Genomic DNA, 17,382 nt, shown 5'->3' with positions numbered 1-17,382 from the left:
AAAGTCAGGGTTGTCAAATCACACTTATATTATAAAGGCGAAATTTTGTATCTGCGTGTGTGTGTGTATAGGTTTGTTACCCTTTCACGCAAAAAGTACAAGACGGATTTGGCTGAAATTTGAAATAGTGATCGCTTTTGAAAGAGTTCTCGTGGGATTAAAAAACCACTATATCCTCGCGGACGAAGTCGCGTGTATCATCTAGTTACAAATATACGTATGTAGGTCATATTGTGTGCTTAGACAATTTAATTATATACTTGAGTTTTCATGTAACAGAAACAAAAATGGATTGGCGGAAGAGGAAAAAGAAACGGTTTAGACTCGCAAAAGCAAATCCCTTGCAAAGAGGAGATCTATTAAAATTCATCAGAATCTTTCCAAACCATAATATTATCTTGTGATGATAATGCCATTACTTTTTCGGGGTTATTCCCGTGAGTCACACCCGACGTGAGTAACAATGTGACTCGACGGGAATTTTATTTGACTGAATATGTACTTTTCCGGGATGCTGAATTTGATAATGACATTTATTTTCAAATCCAAAATAGCAGACATGCACTTTTCACAAAAAATAGAAATGGGTGTCGTTTTCAGGGTTTCCAGGATGCTGGTTTTGATAATGACATTAATTTTTTAATCTAAGATGGCGGGCCAGCACTTTTTATAAAAAATAGACGCGAGTGTCGTTTTCAAGGTTCTCCAGGATGGTGAATTTGATGATGACATTTATTTATTTTAATAAATACTTATATATTATACTTCTATTTTAGTGGATCACAGGATTTTCTTTGACAAGGAAACGACAAAGCAAAAAATCTAATTGAATTAGATTATGATGCTATCACACCGTACCATTTAGAGCCAGCTTCTGAAAATTTGACACTGTGTTTGTAAGTTGATATTATTTAGATACTAGCTAATGCCCGCGACTTCGTCCGCGTGGATTTCACATTTTTCAAAATCCCGCGGGAACTCTTTGATTTTCCGGGATAAAAAGTAGCCTATGTGTTAATCCAGTTAAGAATTCTAAATTTCATTCAAATCCGTTCAGCCTTTTTTGCGTGATTGAGTAACAAACATCCAAACATCTACACTTTCACATTTATAATTCCACTAGCTGCCCTGGCGAACTTCGTTCCGCCTACGGCCTAACAGTCGATTCAAATTTTTTAAATTTTTCTCTCGGTAAGAACCATCCTCGTACCTACTTCAAGGAATACCTAATTTAAAAAAAGAATTAGCGAAATCGGTTCAGCTGTTCTCGAGATTTGCGATGACATTTAGTGATTCATTTTTATATTATAGACTAGCTTATGCTCGCGACTTCGTCCGCGTGGGCTACACAAAATTTCGAACCCCTATTTCACCCCCTCCAGAGTTGAATTTTCAAAAATCCCTTCTTAGTGGATGCCTGCGTCATAATAGCTATCTGCATGCCAAATTTCAGCACGATCCGTCCGAGTATTTTGAGCTGTGCGTTGATAGATCAGTCAGTCAGTCAGTCAGTCAGTCAGTCAGTCAGTCAGTCAGTCAGTCAGTCAGTCAGTCAGTCAGTCAGTCACCTTTTTCTTTTATATATTTAGATTAGGATTAGGATAATATAATTATTATGTTACTAGCTGCCCCGACGAACTTCGCACCGCCTACAGTCGATTCTTTTTCAGGACATTTTTTAAATTTTTCTCTCCATAAGAACCATCCCCGTACTTCAAGGAATATTATCAAAAAGAATTAGCGAAATCGGTGCAGCTGTTCTCGAGATTTGCGATCAGCAACACATTCAGCGATTCATTTTTATATAATATAGAGATTTACTATTTGTTGTCAGATTTGTCAATGCTGAATTATGTTGTATTTTAGTGACTCAAGACATTCCTTTTAGAAGAAAACAAGGAAAATAAAATGAATGTGCCCAATATACGTACCACTGAAATCCAACATGATGCTGCAACATTCAATTCTGTACTAAATATTGAAAGGTCTACCATACCATACTTGTAAGTTGTTATGCTATGTTTTTTGCATACATTCTATATAGATAATACTCACAATATAATTATGTTGATTGTATGTTTATTAATTCCAGAAATGAAATGGAGAGCTTCAATAGTTCTGCGTCGAATGATACATCTAATGTGACTGTTGAAACAGAAAATGATACATATTGTGTTTATGTGTGTAGTGGGCTTTTAGAGGGAAATTGAATTGTACCTACTTCCTACTTATAAAAATAAAATTTTCATTTTTGAGATCAAAGTGGAATTTATTTTGACTTTTGTATACACAAGTAGATAGTATATATAGTTTTTAGTCGCTACTAATAGATAAGTGTAGGCAACAAAAGTTATTTTCACAGACAAACGAATGTGTAATCATGTGTTCCTAATAGGTAATCCGCCAGCACAGAGAATTCAACTCCTAGAGTACGCATATACAAGGTTTTACATGAAAACAAAATCGTAAAATGTTGGCGGGGGACAGGGGAGAATGCTTTGTTGTGATTGGTGGACTGACTAATCAAAACAATGTGCGGAATGAGGGTACCGAACGGGCGTGGGCGATGATTCATTTAAAATTCCGTGGGATCACCACGATTTAGCAATGCAATTCCTTAGGTACAGCATCAGGGTCGAGAAGTGGGTCTTCGAGTTCAATGATAAAGTCTTTACTTGGTAGATATAGGTACCTACCTCCAATATCAATTTATAACCGACAGTTTCAAAATCCCATAAGTTTTGGTGGTCATGTCCCCTGCAGCATCAGGATTGAGGAGTTGAAATCCTGTGTGTCCTATATAAAATGACATTTTATATAGGACAATGTTGCAAAGTTTCTTTATCAATTAAAAAAAATACGCAAATCGGTTCAGAAATCTCGGAGATTTCTGTGTACATAGGTAGAAAAACACAACTCCTTTTTTAAAAGTCGGTTAAAAAAGTATCCTTTGTTAATCCTCTACTTGTCTGTAAAAGTCCCGTCAAAATAGGTTCTGCCGTTCCGAAGATTACCCCGTTCAAACAGACAGACAGACAGACAGTTTTTAAAAACGTTTGATTCAGCTGTTATGGTACAGTTCAAATAACAATATTATGAGCTTGCGGTAGTTATTTCGAAATTACAGACAGACACTTCATAGAAGTATGGATTTCTATAATATATACGAGTTGTTTATACACGCTGAGGCAGTAGTTACCTAATAGGTATGTATGTAAGTGAGATTTTATAGTATTCATCAAAAGATAAGTAGGTAATCATTATCATTCAAAACAAAATTAAAAAATATTTATTTCAGTAGGTAAAACAATTTCACATAGTGCGTAGTAATTGGGACCATCCCAGTAACTGTTTTAGTATTGCTACGAGTACTCGTGGCAGGCGACCCCGCTCTTCCATAAAATCTTATACAATAATAATTGAAATAAGTAGTTCCTTCATAAATCATATATTTACAAAAATTCATCGGTGACATCTGTCCAACTATCTGTGTGCCATCATCAATATATCCGGACGCTAGTGTGAGCGCATGCACTCGCTACACTGCTCATCACTGAGTCTATCTCTTTCTATCACAATGTTAGGTGAAATAGCATACAGGTTACCCACGTGGGCCGAGCAGTTCGGACGTGCATCCAGCGTCACCTTAATACAATAAAAGGGAGTGAAAAAAATGACATGGGAAGATGATGCTTGAATATACCTACAAACTATGTACTATAAGTTTATAACAAAATTTAATAGAATAAATTTTCAGGATTTTACTTAGTAAATACAACGTAATCAGTCGTTAAAAGTGATTTAAGTATTATTATTATTGACTCAAAAGTCAAAAACAATATCTATTCTAACAACTTCAATAAAGATAATAAGAAAGATTTTGACTTTAAGAGGTAGGTACCTAACAAAATACCTGCATTACCTTATTATCTGCTTTCAGGTTACCATTGGTAAAATCTTTCTATTATACACCTGTAAAGTGAGGCCCACTTTACTTTATACACAATTTATTATAAAAATATTTTGATTTCACATTTTTAATTTCAGAAAAAAACTTCCGCTATTGACGAGGTATTTGCTGCTGCCTGTACATCGTTATGTAATGTTCCATTGTTTCCATTGGAGTCATAGTGGTAATCTCTCTATTTACGGATTTTCGATTTGTTAGCGAATTAACTGTTATTGTCCATGTTCCCATTATCCAATTTGGTATTAACTATGAATTATTCAAATCTATAATTGTAACACTTTCCACTTTGACACGCACGTGATAAACGATAATTACGAATACTTTCTAACAGCACATATTGTCACATGAAAATATACGTTAATTAAAATATATATATAAGTAGATGTATAGTAGATACGCGACAGGTAACGAGATGGCAATCGGGGTGGGGACGCCCGGCACATTCGCGCGTCATCCGCGTTCCCGCACCGGGTTAGCGCGGGGGCTGTGCGGATGTGCGGGGGGGCGTCCCCACCCTGATTGCCATCCTGACCTGTCACAAACTATACTTTATGACAAAACTTATAGCTTACTTGCTTAAAATTCAATTTGTATTAAGTAATTATACTACAATCTGATCGTGTGGATGTTCCCATAACTTTCAAATAAACCGGCATCAACTTCTTTACCTAGGTACTTATTTACTAATATACTCCACTCTGAAACAAAATAAACCGCATTTCCCAATTTCCCAGCGTTAATAGGTGTTGTCATAGGTCACTTTAATTTTTGATTGCCAACGTTGACCAAAAATTCCGTGGGAACTCTTTGATTTTCCGGGATAAAAAGTAGCCTATATCCTTCCCCGGGTTGCAAGCTACATATATCTATACCAAATTTCATCAAAATCGGTTGAACGGATGGGCCGTGAAAGGCTAGCAGACAGACAGACAGACAGACAGACCGACAGATAGACAGATACACTTTCGCATTTATAGTATGGATTTGCACGCAACTTATTACAAAATTTTATAAAATGTTATCTAACAAAAAGTATTGTAACCAAAAAATTTTTACCAGGAACTCAGTAATTCATAGGTACATACATAATAACTTTGCCGAGCATACACCATCGACGGCGTATACAAACTCATATCTCATGAGTTTGTGTGCGATTAATCAGAAATAATTATGGCGGGCGAATATACATGCAAATCTGATAGATAGCGTTCAAGCAGCTCTGAAAGCGATATGCCTGAACGCACAGAGACTGGCTCTGAGCCTCAAAGATATTAGACGGCTTAGAAAGTCATACATAGGCTATGGTATAATAATTTGAGACTAACAGCTTTTGTCATCGCCTTTGGTCGACTTTTATTAAACTCAAAGCAGTTTGAAAAAACTAAATCCATCCGAAAGTGGATCTGTCTGTCTACTAGCTTTACACGACCCATCTGTTTAATCGATTTTGACGAAAGGTACAAAGATAGTTATGCATCCCGGAGATGGACATATGCTACTTTTATCCCGGAAAATCGAAAAGTTCACACAGGATTTTTTAAAAGAGGATGAAGTTAAAAATTATTAGTTATCCTGAAAATCTGTAAACAAAGTAGTAGTTTCTTTACAAATCTTATAAAATTGAAATACCTACATGGTTATGTATTCTGTATTGTTTTCCTGTAATATGTGTATGCAATAAGGATTTCTAAATAAATAATTTAGTTCTTACTTTCCCATCCACACAACCCGATGCGAAACCGTCTCAGTTCACAACTAGCTTTTAAATAATGATAGAAAAGATACATTGAAATCTTCAGTTCCTTATTATCCATTCCATACGTGTATTTACGAAAGCCATTAACTGTAGTATATTTACGGCCGGCACATCATTCCCGTCCGTCCGAAACCAATGACTACTAATGGAATGGACGAAAAATGACATACTATCACATTGGTAGGACCCAGGCAAGCGTTACAGAGTGCCTTTCACTGCCACCGTGATAGATGTGGCCGCGTTGGATCCTTGGAGCCACAAAGAAAAGCAATGCTTTTGATTATTACGAGGAAACTTTTAAGGAAATTGGGGAATGAATTTTTGGGGTAATTTATTTGGTAATACCTAATTGTGAAAAGCTCTTTCATGAGATAAAGAAAAACTAAGCTTTGATCTCACAGTCAGACTCTAACAGTCTTACAAATAAAAAATGTTTAAACCACGTTTATTCAGAGCATAATATACTAGATATTGTTATGCATAGAATATCCTAGTAATAAGCAGGTAATATTTTCTTACAAATAAACTCGGTATAGCTTCGTACTATCTATTCACTGGTTATGCCGTACAAGATGTATACAAACCTATAAAAAAGTAAAATTTTGTCTACGGAATAGGCTAGTTGACACTTTTTTTAAGTAGGTCTTAAATGGTTAATATTTGTCCTATAAGATCAAAAAAATTAACACTATATTTTTTTGCGCCCTAAAAACCGTAAAACTTTAATTTAAAAATATATTTTTCTTAGACTGGTGAAAACACTGTCGGCCATGTTTGGCCGATAGATTATCTGTGCTCTGACGTCATGCATTTGTAAACAACAGCATAACCTCCCAAAGTTTAATAAACATGACTTCTATTATATATATATAAACACATGAAAAATATAGTAATTATCGTTATTGTATCATCCGAGAATGTAAAAAACGCATCGATAAAGACCATAGGAAAGTTGTGGATTAGAGTGCCCAGTGAAATAAATATACGTAACACGCGAAGAGTTGCTTAAAGGGATCTTATATGACTAACAACTTCAACCCAAATTTATTTTTGCAAAGATCACTTTGTTGTAAGTCTTACTTAATAACTTATTCAATTTATAAAGAGAAAACGATAATTTTTTATGTTTACTATGAGTTTTTAGAAATATATAAAAACTAGCTTATGCTCGTGACTTCGCCCGCGTGGACTTCATAAATTTCAAACCCCCATTTAACCCACTCAGGGGTGGAATTTCAAAAAATCCTTTCCTAGTGGATACCTTCTCTTTACCTACAAAGAACACACCCACCAAATTTCATGTATCTAGGACCAGCTGTTTAGATGTTTAGGCTGTGCGTTGATATATAAGTTAGTCAGGACTTTAAATTTTATATACAGGGTTACAGGAAAATAGGACACGATCCCGTTTAGGGGTTATAGTACAGGACATTAGCTATCAAACGACCCCTAAAGTGCTTATGCGAAAGTGTATCGTTTTCGAGTTATTCATTTTATTATTTTTTTCTTGGTAAAAGGGTGTTTGCCACTTTAAAAATTAATAAAAAAAAGGAACAATGTATTTCAGCAGATTTTTTTTTATTTCTTGCTTAATAAACAGTTATAAAACTAAAAAAAACTTCAAGCATTTTAAAATTACAGCCCAAAAACTGTACAAGTTTTCGATTTTTAAATTTAATTCTTTGAATAATTTGCAAATTTTCTGTAAAAATTATTATGGCACTTATCCTGCGGATTATTTTAAAAACATTTACGTTTCGTTAGGTATCCATTGGTACAAAAAAATTACAAAAAAATCATAAAATCAAGAAAACATTACACAACAAAGAGACCAGGTAGAAAATTCTAACCAATGCTATTGCCAAAGAATTAAATCAGAATCAATGTAAAAACGAGTTTAATGCAAAATAGTTAAAGATTATTTTTAATAAGGTCAAAAGGTAACATAAAATCAGTCAAGTGCGAGTCGGGCTCGCACACGAAGGGTTCCGTACCATCGTACAAAAAAGTCTCTACGTATTAGGGTTCACGAGATACAGTCCACTGACAGACAAACGGACGGCCGGACAGACGGACGGACGGACGAACGAAGATGAAATTTTCACAAAATGTGTATTTTTATGGCCGCTATAACAACAAATACTAAAAATTTCAAAATGGCTGCCATAAAAATTAAAAAAACATTAAAAATTGTTATTTCTTGTACGAAGGTACGGAACCCTTTGTGTGCGAGCCCGACTCGCACTTGACTGATTTTATATTACCTTTTTACCTCATTAAAAATAATCTTTAACGATTTTGCATTAAACTCGTTTTTACATAGATTCTGATTTAATTCTTTGGCAATAGCATTTGTTAGAATTTTCTACCTTGTCTCTTTGTTGTGTAATTTTTTCTTGATTTTATGATTTTTTTTTGTAATTTTTTTGTACCAATGGATACCTAACGAAACGTAAATGTTTTTAAAATAATCCGCAGGATAAGTGCCATAGTAATTTTTACAGAAAATTTGCAAGTTATTCAAAGAATTAAATTTAAACATCGAAAACTTGTACAGTTTTTGGGCTGTAATTTTAAAATGCTTGAAGTTTTTTTTAGTTTTATAACTGTTTATTATTAACAAGGATATGTACTAGCAAGAAATAAAAAAAAATCTGCTGAAATACATTGTTCCTTTTTTTATTAATTTTTAAAGTGGCAAACACCCTTTTACCAAGAAAAAAATAAAAAAATGAATAACTCGAAAACGATACACTTTCGCATAAGCACTTGAGGGGTCGTTTGATAGCTAATGTCCTGTACTATAACCCCTTAACGGGATCGTGTCCTCTTTTCCTGTAGCCCTGTATATGGATACTACGTTAGTCCCCGCGTGACATAGGGATGACATTTCTTTGTTTACATATTTAATGACGTCACATCATGGCTGACAGCGTTTTCTGCGTTTCAAATAAAAATAAAAACTGTATTTTTTTAAATTGGATTTATATATCCATCCTGCGTTTTTAATAATTGTTATTGATATATTTCGTTGTCTTAAGCAAAATACTATAATAAATAATTATTTATTGGACGAAATTAGATATGAGTCAAGTAGCCTATTAGTGTTTCTGCCAACAAGCCGTCACTTTGACGCGTAGACTGATGTCTTTGACGTTTATTATTCGTACTTAATTTGATTTTTAACCGACTTCCAATTATTGAGGAGATGGATCTCAATTCGGCCCGTTTATTTATGTACCTATGTACATCGATTTTTTCGAGGTTTCTGGGCCGATTTGCAAAATTTTTTTTAATCAACAGGGGATTTTTTCGTATGGTCCCATAACAATTTCTGGATCAAACTTCTTAATCATGATGCTGCAGGGTTACTGCCTGCTTATGTTATCAAGATTCAGGAAGAGTTCATAGTGAATTAATGTTGTAGGTACCAAGCAACGACTTAATGCTTGCACTCCAAATCCCATCTCCTCAACCCTGATGATGTACATCACTCCTAAACTATAATGATTCAGGAACTGCGGATGATGCAATATTATTTTTTGTGCCAAGCATAGACTACATCATTGAACTTCGGATCCCAACTCCTCAATCCTGATGCTGCAAGGTATTGAACTCCTAAGCCGTGGGGATTCGGGAACTTTTGATGGTAAATTGATATTTTAGGTATGAAGTAACGGCTTCATGATTACACTCCAAGTTTGAATTCCTCAAACCTGATGATGCATGATACAGCACTCCTAAACTATAGAGATTCAGGAGCTGTTCCTGGTGAAATAATATTGTTAATGCCAAGCATAGACTTTATTATTGAATTCCAAGTCCCAACTCTTCAATCCTGATGCTGCAAGGTTCTGAACTCCTAAGCCGTGTGGATTTGGAAAGTTGCTGGTGAATTGATATTTTAGGTACCAAGCAATGACCACTAAAAATCTTAAAATAAAAATTAAAAATTAAAAAACCGACTTCCTAAACCACTACAAAGACTCCGTTGTCCACTGGCGAAAACATTAATGAATTGTAAGGAAAAACACGCAAAAATGGCTAAAAAGGAGCGCTCTATGACCTGGGAAAACTTAAACTTATTAACTTGCTCTATAATTGCTTTTAACGCCATCGTAAATATAAGATTTCAAAACTACAATACAATGCTGGGCCGTAACCAGAGGTAGGTATTTCTAGGTGCTAGTGAATTATTCTATTATTATAGATTTACCTTTTACTATAATAATAAAATATGAAACTAAAAAAACCGTCATAAAATGTTCATATATCATTTACAACTGCAGTAGATACTTTTTAAACCGGGATGCGGAATTCTGAAATGAAGTTAATAACGAATTTTCCGGAGTTTTGCTTAAATATTCCGTTTTATTATGATGAAATTTATGACGAACATTCCATTTGCCGAACTGCATATTTACCAAACAAAATAATGAACGGTATAGGTAAATAATGCATTAATTACTTGCAATTTAATTAGAATACTAATTAAGTCGTAGTGGTCCGATTTGTTTGTTTGAACAGTGAATCGTATCAAATTGTTTTTGTATTTAAAATATTTTGGAAGCGAGCTTTTCATAAATAATTTCCAATAAGATATTTTTATGCAAACAGCTATAAATTTAAATATCAATAACTTGCAAAAGTTCGTTAAGAAACATTGAATCTTTTAAATAAGGCATCCTTCAGATTAGGCACATGATCCTCAAAGAAACTAGTTCTGAAAATTGATAATAGTAATTATTAGTTCATGACCACAATAATTTTTTGTGATGTGACCACAAATTCATGGTTTTCAGATTTTTCCCCTAATGTCTGCTACAAGACCTACCTACCTGCCAAATTTCATGGTTCTAGGTCAACGGGTAGTACCCTGTAGGTTTCTTGACAGACAGACAACAAAGTGATCCTATAAGGGTTCCGTTTTTCCTTTTGAGGTACGGAACCTGTAATAAAACGAGGCTGGTTGACCAACAACTGAATTTATTTTGAGAATACCCTCATGTTCTATAATATAATTACACTACATCTTTCTTTTTCTATACTGAAAAACAATTGATGTTTGTGACATGCATTACAATTCTAATACATTAAATTTCTATTCATCTCCTCATATTACAAAATCCATACCATATAACACATTCCATTAATAATCCGATATAAAATAACAATGCACAATACAAAATAACATTACTAGTAGTACCCACTTAAAATAATTATCATTGCTAAAATTCATCAATAGATAAAATAAAGTAAAAATTATGTACAAGTTACACTACCAATCTACACAACAACAGTACTATTCTGAATTATTTTTATTGTTTAAACGGCAAGCCCTTCTCGTGCGACGAGGCAAGGCACAATCCTGCAGCAAAACAGCGTCTTTCGACGTCATTTTGGCTGGTCCCGTACCCATGAGATTAGTATCTGCAACCGTACCGGACTCACCTGTACTCGCACTAGTTTCAGTTGAACGTGTCTCGCAATCATTGTGCCTTCCCTCGGACGTCTGTTCGCCCTTTCTATTTACCAGATGTCGCCTATTGCGCCTATATATACGCCTGGTTTGGTCTTCTACAAAATAAGACCTAGGTTCCGCAGTCTGCTGAACCACTTTCGCAAGCTTGCGTTCCTTGCCGTCTACTATCACAACCTTATCATTCGTGTGAAGCGGTGGAAGGGGTTTCGCAGACCTATCATAATTTAGTTTTTGTTTTTGTTGATGCTTCAATATAGCACTATAATTTCTTTTACGATCGACTGTTTCATCCAAGAGTTTGTGATATGTAGGCAACCGCGTGTTTAGTCTCCTACCCATAAGAATTTGCGCGGGCGAATCGATATTTTCTCGTGGCGTAGTTCTCAAATTTAACAGCCCTATGTAATAATCTTCGCCCGAGTCGCAACATTTCTTTAGTAAGTTTTTAACAGTACGGACACTCCGTTCACTTTTACCATTACTCTGTGCATATAAGGGAGAAGATGTGACGTGTTTGATATCCCATGCACTAAGGAAGGCCCGAAATTCACTAGATACATACGCAGAAAAATTGTCAGTCACTAATTCGTTTGGTATTCCATGTCTTGCGAATTGTTCTTTCATAGCCTTTATTATAGACTTACTATTTATAAGATTTAATTCTGTAACTTCAACAAAGTTAGAGAAATAATCTACTAAAATGAGATAATACTTCTTCCTATACTCGAATATATCCGAGCCCACTTTGAGCCAGGGTACATCAGGAATAGAGTGCGGCAACATCGGCTCCCGGCCCGGCGCCGGCGCATACCGCTCGCACGTCGCGCACTCGCGCACCGCGCGCTCGATGTCGCGCGACATGCCTACCCAGAACATCACTTGTCGCGCGCGCCGCTTGCACCGGTCCATACCGAGATGCCCCTCGTGAATTCTCTGTAACATATCTCCTCGTAAGGCTCTTGGGATATACAACAAATAATCCTTTAATATTAAACCATCCACATATTGAAAACTTTCACGATAAGACCAAAAAACTCTAAGATTAACTTTTACGTCGTATTTATTTCTAGGCCATCCTTCTATTATATACTTCAGTATTTCTTGGCATTCTTCATCTTTTTCTATATGTTCTTTTATCAGCCTTAGCTTTTGATTGCTGAACTGTAAATTATTAATCATAAAACAAGTCTGAGCCTCCAAACTTTCATTAAATTTTTCATACATATAATCTGATAACGGCGCACGAGATAACGTGTCCGCTATATACATATACTTTCCCGGAGTATAAGTGACCTTAAAATCATATCTTTGAATCCTTAACAACATGCGCTGTAGCCTCGCGGGAACCGAGGAAAGCGATTTTGTAAAAATAGCTTCGAGCGGTTTATGATCACTCTGTACCGTGATGTCACATCTCCCAAATATATACTGGTGAAAACGTTCACACGCAAAGACGATGGCTAACATCTCTTTTTCTATTTGTGCGTACCGTCGCTGCGTGTCGGTGAGCGTGAGCGAGGCGAACTCGACCGGGCGGCCCCCCTGCAGCAGCACCGCGCCCAGCGCCTCCGAGCTCGCGTCCACCGACAGCACCACGGGCAGCTCGCTGGAATACAACGCTAGTACCGGAGCCGTTGCAATTTTATTTTTTAATAAATTCACTGCTTCCGAGTGCACCGAATCCCAGACCCATTCAGAATTTTTCTTTAATAGATATCTAAGGACTGCTACCGACTGTGAATAATTGGGAACAAACTTCGATAAGTAATTAATCATACCTAGAAACCGCTCCAACGATTTTCTATCCCTAGGCTCAGGCATTTCTAAGATAGCTTTCACTTTATTTACGTCCGGTCTCATACCGCGTTCATCGAAAATATGCCCCAAGTACGTTATTTCTTTAACTCCGAATTTACACTTATCCTTATTAAATCTCATGTCTATTTCCCGTGCCCTCTCTAGTAATCGTTTTAGACGTAAATCATGCTCTTCGCGAGTTCTACCCCAAACTACTATATCATCGATAAAGGAATCGACCCCTTCCAAGTCTTCCAGATGTTGTCGCACCCTCGAATGAAATAATTCTGGCGCACAGCTTATTCCATACGGTAACCGCAAGAACTGGTATCTGCCGAAAGGTGTGCTGAAGGTACACAGGTCGGCGCTGGCATCGTCCAGCTGCAGCATCCAAAACCCACAGCGAGCGTCGAGCACGCTAAAGAAACTCGCCCCGCGAAGTCGCGACGCGAGATCGGTCACCGTCGGCAGAGTGAAATGCGCCACCCACCCACCGCTGCCACCATGTAATAAAACGAGGCTGGTTGACCAACAACTGAATTTATTTTGAGAATACCCTCATGTTCTATAATATAATTACACTACAGAACCCTAAAAAGTTTTTGCCTTCTTCTGAACCGGTTGGCGCGGGGGTAGAGTCTTGACGTATCATAAGAGTCATAAGCAGACTACGTGCTACGAATTACGATACTATATTTTAATTTATTGAATAAAGTAAATGGTTTTTCAGACGACATTAATAAGATAAATAATATAAATATGAAATAATATTTTCATCGTTAAAGTTCAAGGCTTACCTACCATTTGTATTTGACAAATAACCTACGTGTTACCTGTTTGCCAGTGCGAAATATTTCGCGTTGATAAATGTTGATGATTTGTTTAAGCTGCCAGTTTAGAGTTCCCTACGTGGGCGGGAGGGCAAAGGACGCTTAATATCGAGGTCGCTTTGGCTTTTATAAAATACGAAAGGTAATTTTCTACTTACAGAATTTAAACATTAATTACTCTTAGAGTGAAGCCACATGATGAGTTGCGTGGCCGTGCGGTGCCTGAACGGTGCCGCTGGTCATCTTACGTAGAAATCACTTTACCATGCCACATGATGCGTACGAGTTACGACGCGTGCGGAGCCGCAACGCACGTGTAATGGACTTCAAACAAGGCGGGGAGAGGTGGTGCATTGCCATACTTTTTGCTGGAGCGGAACTCAGTGCCCGTGTGGCACCCAATACTCAAATTCACAGCTGTGCGGCACCGCAACGCACCAGAAACGGAATGTGTGGCCTCAGTCCTACTAACAAATACTTTTATTATGATTTTAATTTTTTGTCTGTTTTTGGTGATTGTTTAGCATGAACGAAACAGTTGGAACAAATCAAGCCTGTCGAAACCGACCAAAAAAGATAAATTCGTCAAATATCTTGTTGCTGATTTGATTGTCGCGGCCAACTACTTTAGTCTAGTCTAGTCTGTACAGAATGACTCCTCACTTTTAACTCTATGGGTCAACTGTCATGTCAAAAGTACGGTTCACCTTCCAAATTCAAATTTACTTTCCTGTAGTAATACCTACTGTCCAGAAATGAAATTCCATACTTACTTTTCTGGACAGTAGTAATACTGTCCGGGAAGTTTAACTTTCAAACCAATCTACAGGGTATGAATTGTGCACATTTCATATCATTTTTAGGGTTCCATACCTCAAAAGGAAAAACGGAACCCTTATAGGATCACTTTGTTGTCTGTCTGTCTGTCTGTCTGTCTGTCAAGAAACCTACAGGGTACTTCCCGTTGACCTATAGAATCATGAAATTTGGCAGGTAGGTAGATAGCTGACATTTGGGGAAAAATCTGAAATCCGTGAATTTAGGGTTAGATCACACAAAAAAAATTAAATTGTGGTCGTGAACTAATAATTAGTATTTTCAACTTTCGAAGTTAGTGACTATATCAAGTGGGGTATCATATGAAAGGTCTTCATCTGTACATTCTAATACAGATTTTTATTTATTTTTATGCATCATATTTTTTGAATTATCGTGCAAATTGCCGGTTTTATTTAGAAAAGGTTAATTTGTCCACAGATTGCACAACATCATCATCGTCCAGCCTGAGCGGCATCACCAGGGTATCGGTGGCGGTAACGGGCATAGAACGGCCATTGGCAAAGAAGGTTCGACCAAAGCCAGCTTCGCCTAACCGGCAGGGACCTCAGCAATGTCAAGTAAGATGCTTTTTACGAGACCAAACCCCTAAAATTAAAACGCTTCTTAAAATTTACGTAGGCCCCCAATTTCATGGATACGGTCGGCCTCAGAATTCGAGTAGCAATTCCGCAAAACTATTGCATGAAAAAGCAGTCACACTTATGACCTTTTTCTATAAACATGCCACACAGATGTGCGCAGAACCGTGCCGTGCAGTGCAAGACTTTAAGGTGCTAAACGAGTTTAGGCCTTTTACTGTACCCATTTGTTTTTTACAAATTAAGCTAAGTACTTTTAGTCGATAGCCAGTCGCTTCCTCGTCGGCGGTAGGACAACTGCCGGCGGTGAAAGTGGTGTCCGATTTTACTCTATCTAGCAATTTATTACAAGCAGTAAAATATCAATTCCAATATCACTGACGTTTTTCGGACCGACTATAAAACTATCGTTCATCTGCGATAGGCGTCAAACAAACCTAAAATATCCCTCATTTTATTGAGATATAAATAATAGCATAGCTCATGAAAATTAAGAATTCTTCTTCAGAAATACGCCTGGAAAGCAGGATTTTGATATGAACCTAGATATGATTGTTCTAAATAAAATGTCAAAAGTCCCCATCGATCCACATGCCGCTTAAAATTTTATACGGAGGCAGAAGTCACCCAAACGTTCCTTCGTGAATATCTCAGTATTTTTTCCGAAGTTGAGACTGAAAATTGATTTAATTCCTTGGGCTATACAGAATTTGGCCGTAGCTTAGGTAAATAATAGTAATCGATGCTCTTTATACTGACGTCGACTATACATCAAAAATATGCATAGTTACAAGCAAAAAAAACGAGTTAAACGATAATGTTGACGAAGACGAGAAACTATATCAAAAGAAAACATACGATCAGCGAAAGCACGTAATTTATACCTTATTTTAGAGGCTTTAAGATCTTTATTTGTTCGACAACAATAACGGAGAAGCATTATAGGAAAGAAAGTCATAGACATAGTATAGATGTTCCGGTTAGTTTCCGTCCCGTTACGACCGATAGACCATGGCGATTGCTTCTATTTGTCTTGTGACGTTTTGAGCAATACGCACACATGCGTGAAAACCCTTACTCACACAAATACATGTAATAGTTATAGATAATACCCTGAGCATCTATGGGTATCGAGTATCGACCAACCCAAGGGTGGTATTAGACACACTTGTATTAATACCTAGCGACACGCATCAGCTTCACACGGGACATTTTGAACAATTATCGTGGTATTCAAAACAATTAAACTATACGTACAAACCTTCCTCTTGAATCACTTTGTCTATTGCTGAAAAGCGCATTTAAATTAGTTGCGTAGTTCAAAAGATCTGTTGCAAAACAAAATATGGTCTTAGTTATGTACCAAACACATCCGAGGGCGTATACAAAGGACAAATATCTCTACTGAGGATATTCCTTCTAGCAATATAACAGCTTCCAATCAGCTTCAGAAAACTAATCTGAACTACTGACAGCTCCTCCATTTGCAAGTTTACAAGTAGGTAAATATATTAATCGAGTAGCTATTCGGGTTGGAGCCGTCCGAACGAACGTAACCATTATCCATTCTGACGGTACAACGGTAATTACGCGCGAAGATACGGCTGGAAGTGCTTGCTTTTATAGCTATTGATATTACGCTATCAGGTTTAAATTAATTAGTTAGCAGCTATTAACTATATAGGTAGGTATTTGGCAAAATGTGCGTATCGTTCTTATGGTTCCGGTACACTTCACAGGAAAAATACGAAACTTTTTTGTAATTAATATCATGGACTTGGAGCAGCTAGATATGCCGCAAGCACAGATCTCCTGAGGCCGCAACCCATTCCGTCCAGCGTATCCGAAAGAGCCAAACGCCTATTTTATTTTCATTCATCTGTGAATACTACTTATTTTACTCTTTCCTGTCAAGTCTGTTGGCTTTCTGATGCGTGGCGATTGAAACTTGCGGTTGCGCGTTGTGATCATCACTAAATAACTCGTTTGACGTTATCGTAGGTAGGAAAAAATAGGAACAAAGTCAATACGTCTAAGAATGTACAAGAGTCATGGTAGCTCTGTAAAAAGGAAACTGGCTACCTAGAATAAGAAATAAGAATTAATTTAAGAATTCCTGTAGGTGCATA

At 36.7% G+C, this 17,382-nt stretch overlaps 1 protein-coding gene and 1 long non-coding RNA gene across 3 annotated transcripts in view; both read left to right on the top strand.

The window, feature by feature from the left end:
* LOC117990752 (zinc finger protein 541) overlaps positions 1–17,382 on the top strand; it is a 305,819-nt gene that overhangs the window by 224,636 nt on the left and 63,801 nt on the right. For both annotated transcript variants that reach the window (XM_034978242.2, XM_069504433.1), the window contains one exon: positions 15,093–15,232. In XM_034978242.2, coding sequence (XP_034834133.1) covers positions 15,093–15,232 — 140 coding nt within the window. The remainder of the gene's footprint in view (positions 1–15,092; positions 15,233–17,382) is intronic.
* Positions 831–3,244, top strand: LOC138403526 (uncharacterized). Its single transcript, XR_011237781.1, has 3 exons — positions 831–896; positions 1,867–2,003; positions 2,093–3,244. It is a non-coding gene; the product is annotated as an uncharacterized lncRNA (long non-coding RNA).

This window comes from Maniola hyperantus, chromosome 18, assembly GCF_902806685.2.
Source record: "Maniola hyperantus chromosome 18, iAphHyp1.2, whole genome shotgun sequence".
NCBI classification, from domain to species: domain Eukaryota; kingdom Metazoa; phylum Arthropoda; class Insecta; order Lepidoptera; family Nymphalidae; genus Maniola; species Maniola hyperantus.
This window is presented reverse-complemented; position numbering and strand designations above follow the sequence as displayed.